Here is an 8,343-nt window from a genome sequence, read left to right on the forward strand (position 1 = left end):
ACATCTGGTGAAAATTTCATGTCATTAGCACCTCTAGTAATATATTTACTGAGAAAAATGGTGACGTGTTCAATACTTATTTTACCCGCTGTAAATCACAGACCAATGGTTGAAACTGATAATAATTTGTAATTTATGCTCTTGGCCGCTGATAAGTACAGTATATCCAGTAGTGATAGGTTTGGACTGCAGGCAGCTCTTATACAGAGCCATGGTGCTGATTGATATACATGTAGGGGTTTTGGCATTGTCTTGCTGAAATATGCAAGTTCTTTCCTAAAAATACACACACTTCTGTTAGCTTTTACACTTTGCTGACAAGAAGCCAGATTATCCCTTAACTTAGAGCAAAGATGGTGACAGTGTACACTTAATGCAAACTTGAGTGTATACAGTACTTACCATCGTAAAACTGTCTCTTCTTTCATGTTGTCTCGTCAGGGAAGGTAACAATCCAGACCATCATATGACCATAACCTATGGTCAGCTGCTGAACCAGGTCTGCCGCTGTGCTAATGTGCTCAAGAAAATGGGTGAGAACCACAAAAAGCATTATATGGTTTAATAAATTATTATTATTTAGTTTGGATTTATACACACTTGTGAATATTTGTTTAACACTTTCAGTGTAATTTCAAAGAATCTTTCTATCTTTGCAGCTAATAGCTGTGCTAACATTAGCTACTTATCTATGCTGTGCAGCTAATATTGTTGCGTAGGCTACAAAAGCTAAATAGTTAAACTACGTATTTGAGATGCTATTTAGCAAAACTATGCAGCTACTGCAGTTGTGCTAGCTACAAGTGCTAATTAAACTAGCTGATATGCTATCAATCAAACCTATGTAGCTAATGTAGTTGAGCTAGCTACATTAGCTATTTATCTATCTATATATGCCATGCAGCTAACGGTTGTGCTAGCCAGACTAGCTAGTCATTTTCCCAGAGGGCCACACGAGCATTAAGATGACCCTCAAAGTGTCAGATGGAATTAACTTCAACTAAACAGGAAATGTCATGTTCCTTGTCTGTTACGGCTGGGCACTGCAAACAATTACTGAGCTCTATGTGGTATTTCCTGCATAGAAACAGCACTGAAAAGTACTACGTGTATGATGGACTATATGCTAAATAAATAAATAAATAAATAAATAAATAAATAAATACTAAAAGTAAGAGTTTTACTCACCTTTGAATTGTGGTGAGTAGCTGCCATCTTAAATTCTGAATTTGGACGTTCCGATTTACAACTTGTAAGTGGGAAGTTCCCACTTTCCAGTACAACTGAGCTGCAGCAAAAGTAGCTGGCAAAAAATGCAGATGAATGGAAATTTTATGTAGCAAATATAGCTAGCTGCTGGGTACTTCTGAACTCTGTGCACCTCCAGCTAGTGGTGGGATGCCGTCATTTTGCTGGTAAAATAATCGACATGGATTTTGGGAGATGTAACTTATGGTAAATAGAGACTTTAAAGTAGCATACACTTTTTTTGAAGACATACAACTTTGAAGCTCTCGCAGGCCACATAAAGTGCCGTGGTGGGCCACATTTAGATAGATAGCTATCTAAACTATGTTAGCTTTCTAGCCAATTTACCAGCTGTCTAGAAGTAGAAGTGCTAGCTGCATTAGCTAATTGGTTAAGCTGTTAGGTAGCTAACCAGCTAATTCACTATTGTAGCGAGCCGCTAGTAATTTAAAATTGCTAATGTTGCCTAAACTTTGTAAGTTTGTGTTTATTTATTTTCCTCTTTTTTGTTTTGTTTTTGTTATTTGAAAACTATTTTTGTTTAAATTTATTTTTTGTAGAAAAGGGGCATATAAGATCTTTTACTTCTTCTGCTACCTTTCATTTATGATTTGTATGTTTATTGTATATAGAATTTATGTTTTTTTATAAAAATGAATGAATAAACTAAACRAAGTCAACATGTTGAGATTGAGATTTAACTCAGCTGTATTTTGTTTCAAAAACTGAATCCTATAAATGTTGATAAACGTTTGTGTTTGATTTTAACATCAAGGAGTAAAAAAAGGAGACAGGGTGTCCATCTACCTGCCCATGATCCCGGAGCTCGTCTACACCATGTTGGCGTGTGCCAGAATAGGTGCTGTTCACTCGATRGTGGTAAGAACTATGATGAAGCACCTCTGGTGTGAGTTCAAAGTGACAAAAACATTCAACTTTTCTACATTTAATCAATATTGTGTTTTTTTTTCCATGTTTTCTAGCATTGTGTTGTAATGGCTCATGTCTCCCACAAACAGAAATGCTGTCCTCYTTTTTTGCAGACAGACATGTTGCTTTTGTTCGCAGCTCTGACCTCGTTTCCACAAGAAAACCTCAGCTGCTGCACTCCAGTAGCTATCAGCTGTATATATATTTTTTTTGGTGTGAATACTAAACTGACAGCACCTGCAGTCATTATTTGGGTCAGACGATTCTTGGCTGTTTCCAGCCCAGGACGACAGGCGGGCCGGCACTATTTTAGATGTTTAACCTTCCACATCCATGCAAAGGTTAGACGCCGTGTTAAAAATATCTGCAGRGCTCAGAGTTAGAATCTCGATGACRATCAAAGGCCTGTTTTTGGCAGCCTGGAGTCAGAGCGACCTTGTTTGAGCTGAGTCATTCTTGTGTATTTCCCAGGCTTATGTTACACTAAACATGAACAACACTTGCCAACCCAATGAAGTCACACATTGCTARATTTATTCATTAAGATGTGTTTTAGGTTAAATTAGTCAGAGATAAAGAGAGGCTCGACTCAAACAACGCAGTGACATTTTGCTGAGTCCAGCGTCCTTGTTGACCTGATTCATATCACTGCCATCATCACTGAAAGTTTATACTCTGTGAACTATTAAACCTTGGCCCGAGAACAAGTGTCTGGAAAAGGACGCAGCAAATGGCAGTTACATAAAAGAGCAATCAATGGACGGTTCATTAAGATTTAACATCTATAAACGGTGATAAGTGCGTCTGATGCCCTCATGAGCACTGATGCARACTTTAACATTTTTCCAGGCTTTAGCAGCACTTCAGAGAGGCTCATTTAAAAAACAGTTTTTAATTTTGATTTACTTTCATAAAAATCCATTTTTATAGTTTCAGTCATCATTTATGATTAAAAAATATATTGTTTTGTGCATGAAACCCTTAAAAAAAGCTGGTTTTAGCAAGTGTAATACCACTGATGGCCACKAGAGGGGAGCAACAAAGATTTTAAGTCTTTTTAGTAAAACAATTATTTAACATATTTTTAAATGTATTTTTTTCAAGAAATACATAAAATACAGTTATTACATTTTTCATTTAGGTTCTCTGATTCCCTCAAAATCTGCCTCTACGAACTTGCTTTGTTTTGTCTTGTGCTACTACTGTATTTTAGCTACTATCTGCCAATTTTAGCTAGTTCTGCTACCTTTACCTTTTAGCTTTGTTTAGCTACCTTTAGCTCTTAGCTAGTGTTAAGCTTCTTTTACTTTTTAGCTTTGTTTAGCTACATTTAGCTCTTAGCTAGTGTTCAGCTTCTTTTACCTTTTAGCTTTGTTTAGCTACCTTTAGCTCTTAGCTWGTGTTCAGCTTCTTTTACCTTTTAGCTTTGTTTAGCTACCTTTAGCTMTTAGCTGGTGTTCACCTTTTAGCATTGTTAAGCTAACTTTAGCTCTTAGCTAGTGTTCAGCTTCTTTTAGCTTTGTTAAGCTACCTTTAGCTTTTAATTGGTGCACTGGTTCTTTTATTTTCTAGCTCTGTTTATCTAATGCTAGCTATTGGCAAGTGTTCTTGTTTCTTTAGCTCTTAGGTAGTGTTTAGCTTCTTTTGGCTTTTAGCTAGTATTCTGCCTGTTTTAGTAAGGGTCCTGTTACTCTTAGCTTTTGTTTTACTTCTTTTATTGTTCAGCTTGTGTTCTTCTTCTTGTAGCTTGTAGCTGCTCTTGTGGTTCCTGTAGCTTTTAGCTGGTGTTATGCTTCTTTTAGCTGATGTTCTCTGCCTGTCAACTCCAGCTCAGATMTAACATATGTGATTTTTGGCAAATAAAAACTTGAAACATTAAAGAAACTCTATATTTATAATCTCTGTTTGTTGTTTTCTCCTCAATCCTCTGTATCACAAATGACTAAAATAATAATAATAATCAAATTTAAAAGCTGCAGGCCGAACTGACCGTTTCGGTGCTTTTTAGCGATGAGAACATGAGGCTAAAGGCTCTGCAGGTGCTGACGTCAGAGAAGGTCAAGCTGAGCAGCATGTTTGTTTTCTTCACACGGAACAGTTTACTGCATCCTCTTCATCCTCCTCTTCATCCTCCTCTTCATCGGCTCGTAGCTTCTGGGTTTATGTCACAAATCACAAAAAGCACATTTTGTTTGTTTCAGTTTGCAGGTTTTTCCTCAGAGTCTCTGTGTGAGAGAATCCTGGACGCACAAAGCAGCGTTCTGGTGACAGCAGGTGACATTATCTGTTTGTTTCAGTGAAGCAGCTGCACTTTTTACCCCTCTTTTTCACTTTTTCACCTCTCCGACGCGCAGACGGAGTTCACCGAGGAGAGAAGCTGATCAACCTGAAGCAGATTTCAGACGAGGCGCTGCAGAAATGCAAGGAAAAGTGAGTCAACCGGTCGGTCACCACACACACACACACACACACACACACACACACACACACACACACACACACACACACAGCTGTTATCAGGCAGCGGCGCTGAAGAAACACACCGCTGGGCTTTCAGATTATCAGGTTGCCGAGCAACCCGAAGCACTTAGATTCATCAGGGATGCCCAAGCTGCTCGTCTCCCAGGGCGACGGGAGCCTGAGAGGGATGGAGCCCAAAGGCAAGGCATGCTGGGAGCGTTTATCTTCACAGAGGTGTTGGTTTTAAGACAAACAACTGAATAAACAAAGGTTCAGATAACGTGCAGATGAGATTAAAAAACACATTTAGGTTAAAATGTTTCAACGTTTGTTTTACAAACATGAAACATTTTTAAAAATCTGTTAACAACGTTACAGTTTCTAAAATCAAAATGACAGATTTAACTCAGAAAAGCTGTCAGGTTGTCAGGAAAGTGAAGTCTAATCGTTATATTTTCTTACAGAGGGTCATCTAGTGTCATTAAATGTTTGGTCGTAAAACACGAAGCACTGAGGACAAAAACTGCAACTTCTAGCAACAAATTACAGGTAAAAACATCACTTTGTTTATATTTAATTTATTAAACCAGTGCTTTAGTTAAACAACGCTATATTAGTTTAAATGTTGACCTAAACAATTTAACATTACCTGCCTTCAACCCAAGATATTATTAATTTGTAGCCTTTTTTTAAAAGTTTGATGATTTTTGATTTTAAAAAAAATGGCATTAATTCACATTCAGAAGCTTCAAATCACAATTTAAATTTGTATTTTACTTTTCCCCTTTTAACTTTAGTTACCTTTAGCTCTTAGCTAATGTTTGACTTCTTTTTCTTTTAGCGATGTCTTACCCACTTTAGCTTTTAGCTATTGTTCAGCTTCTTTTACTCTTAGCTATGTTCAGCTACCTTTAGCTCTTAGGTAGTGTTTGACTACTTTTAGCTAGAGTTTGACTTCCTTCATCTAGAGTTTGGCGTCTTTTATCTTTAGCTATGTTTAGTTTTCTTTAGCTCTTAGCTACTCTTTGACATCTTTCAGCTAGTGTTCTGCTCCTTTTAGCTAGTATTTCACTCCTTTTAACTTTTAGCTAGTGTTCTGCTCTTTTTAGCTAGTGCTTTGCTCCTTTTAGCTTTTATTCTGCTCCTTTTAGCTAGTGTTTTGCTCCTTTTAGCTTTTATTCTGCTCCTTTTAGCTTTTATTTTACTCATTTTAGCCAGTGTTCTGCTCCTTTTAGCTAATGTCTAGTTGTGGCTGAAGGAAGTTGGGGTGCGTAGGGCGCTGTTGATATAAAGCTAAAGGACACATTCTGTATATTTTGAGGATAAACCAGAATTTATGAGTGTTGCTGAGTCACTAAGTTCTGGATCTGGTCTCTGCTCGGTCCAGACCCCCTGGGACTCGGAGCGAGACGTTTTGTGGGACGAGGCGATGAGGATGGCTGCGGATGAGTGTGAGCCCGAGTGGATGGACGCCGAAGACCCGCTCTTCATCCTCTACACCAGCGGCTCCACCGGCAAACCCAAAGTACATCACAATATCGTCTACCTGRTGTATGGAAGGCCGTTAGTGCCAAAAACACGRGACCCGCCTRCTTTCCTCTGAGTTTCTATCATTCTCACGTCTCTCAGGGTGTCGTCCACACTGTTGCTGGCTACCTGCTCTACACCTCCCTGACCTTCAAGTACGTCTTTGATCATCACCARGATGACGTGTACTGGTGCACGGCGGACATCGGCTGGATCACCGGACACTCCTACATCACCTACGGCCCTCTGGCGAARGGAGCCACGAGCGTCCTRGTAAGTCAAACCGGCGCCYATTTCGTTAAAACGAGTTGACAGAACGGAGCGTTGTGTTGACGTGTGGCYGTGTGATTTCAGTTCGAGGGGATCCCTGTGCACCCCCACGTCGGACGGTTCTGGGAAGTCATCGAAAAGTACAGAGTGAGCAAGTTTTACACGGCTCCCACCGCCATCCGGCTGCTGATGAAGTACGGGAGCGAACCGCTGCAGAAGTAAGTCCTCGCAGGTTTGATGTTTTTGTTGTTTGAAGACAAAAGATTYTTTCTGAAGACATACCCGTTAGAAAACTACGATTATTTGCCGTTTTAGTCTTTATAGAGTCCTTTTTACGCAAATCTTACTTAAGACAAAAACCTATATTTTCACCTACACCTGCGCTGTAGCCTGACCTCGTGCCGACTCGTTTACCGAGGGTCACTCAGTTTGTTCCCTGATCAGGTACGACCTGTCCAGCCTGAGGGTTCTGGGTACCGTCGGCGAGCCCATCAACCCGGAGGCYTGGCAGTGGTTCTACGAGGAGGTGGGTCGGAGCCGGTGTCCGGTGGTTGATACTTTCTGGCAGACGGAGACGGTGAGAGACACTAAGACTTTGTCTTTTCTTTGAGTTGTTTTTGTRGTTATTGTTTAATTTTTTATGTTTTCCTGTAGGGAGGTCATGTTCTGACTCCACTTCCTGCTGCCACGCCTCTGAAACCAGGCTCTGCTGTGAGTATCACCTCCTTCAGGCTCAATGTTTWTCTTTATTTTAGCTTTCTGTTTTGGACTTACTCCTTTTGTTGAAGAAAATCATTCCAACAAATAAAGCTTGTTAGTTTTTTTTTTCAGACCTTTCCTTTCTTCGGGGTTGAGCCGACCATCTTGAACGAACATGGGGAGGAACTGGAAGGAGATGCTGAGGGTTACCTGGTAAWTTTATTCTATGTGATCCTTTAAAATCTGAAAAAAAAAAACTATTTTTGCTCACGTCTCTTTTTGTTTGTTTGTTGCAGGTTTTCAGGAAGCCCTGGCCGGGTTTGATGCGAACTCTTTATAAAGACCACAAGCGCTTCGAGAACACTTACTTCAAGAAGTTCCCAGGCTTTTATGTCACCGGTGATGGTGAGACGTCAAAAAAATAAATAAATAAAAAGCCCTGCCACTCAGTGTTTTGTTTCCAAGACGGTTTGTTTTTTGTGAAGAATGTCTTCTTGAAGTTATTGAGGTTGTTTTCTGGTCTTGCAGGCTGCCGGCGGGATAAAGATGGATATTACTGGATCACAGGGAGGATCGACGACATGCTGAATGTCTCAGGTATCGACTCAGTTTTAACCTTGAATAAAAGCGTCTGCTGTCAAGCTTTACGATTTTATCTGAACACGTTTTGTCCTCCAGGCCACCTCATGAGCACATCAGAGGTGGAGGCGGCACTGATGCTGCACCCAGCAGTGTCAGAGGCCGCCGTGGTGAGCCGACCCCACAAAGTGAAGGGAGAGTGTCTCTACTGCTTCGTCACACTCAAYGACTGCGAGGAGTTTGACAACAAGCTGGTGGAGGAGCTGAAGAAAGGAGGTTCGAGCTAACTCAAACAAAACAAGATGGAACAAGACAAGACAAGACTAAACAAGATGAGACAAGACAAGATGACAAAAACACACAAAACCAAACCAAACCAAACCAAACCCAACTCAACCCAACCCCACCAAACCCCACCAAGCCCAACTCAACCCAACCCCACCAAACCCAACCCCAACAAACCCAACTCAACCCAACCCCAACAAACCCCACCAAGCCCAACTCAACCCAACCCAACCAAATCCAACCCCAACAAACCCAACTCAACCCAACCCCAACAAACCCCACCAAGCCCAACTCAACCCAACCCAACCAAATCCAACCCCAACAAACCCAACTCAACCCAACCCC

General features: G+C 40.5%; 1 protein-coding gene across 1 annotated transcript in view; it reads left to right on the top strand.

Annotated features, from left to right (window-relative positions):
- Positions 1 to 8,343, top strand: part of acss2l (acyl-CoA synthetase short chain family member 2 like) — a 13,549-nt gene that overhangs the window by 3,260 nt on the left and 1,946 nt on the right. Inside the window, exons 3-16 of the mRNA XM_014020133.1 lie at positions 442 to 533; positions 2,024 to 2,127; positions 4,380 to 4,452; positions 4,533 to 4,608; positions 5,103 to 5,187; positions 6,026 to 6,163; positions 6,268 to 6,438; positions 6,520 to 6,653; positions 6,880 to 7,012; positions 7,090 to 7,146; positions 7,267 to 7,347; positions 7,431 to 7,539; positions 7,663 to 7,731; positions 7,813 to 7,989. Of these exons, the coding sequence (XP_013875587.1) occupies positions 442 to 533; positions 2,024 to 2,127; positions 4,380 to 4,452; positions 4,533 to 4,608; positions 5,103 to 5,187; positions 6,026 to 6,163; positions 6,268 to 6,438; positions 6,520 to 6,653; positions 6,880 to 7,012; positions 7,090 to 7,146; positions 7,267 to 7,347; positions 7,431 to 7,539; positions 7,663 to 7,731; positions 7,813 to 7,989 (1,499 nt within the window). The remainder of the gene's footprint in view (positions 1 to 441; positions 534 to 2,023; positions 2,128 to 4,379; positions 4,453 to 4,532; positions 4,609 to 5,102; positions 5,188 to 6,025; positions 6,164 to 6,267; positions 6,439 to 6,519; positions 6,654 to 6,879; positions 7,013 to 7,089; positions 7,147 to 7,266; positions 7,348 to 7,430; positions 7,540 to 7,662; positions 7,732 to 7,812; positions 7,990 to 8,343) is intronic.

Source organism: Austrofundulus limnaeus, unplaced genomic scaffold (assembly GCF_001266775.1).
Source record: "Austrofundulus limnaeus strain Quisiro unplaced genomic scaffold, Austrofundulus_limnaeus-1.0 Scaffold241, whole genome shotgun sequence".
NCBI lineage: Eukaryota > Metazoa > Chordata > Actinopteri > Cyprinodontiformes > Rivulidae > Austrofundulus > Austrofundulus limnaeus.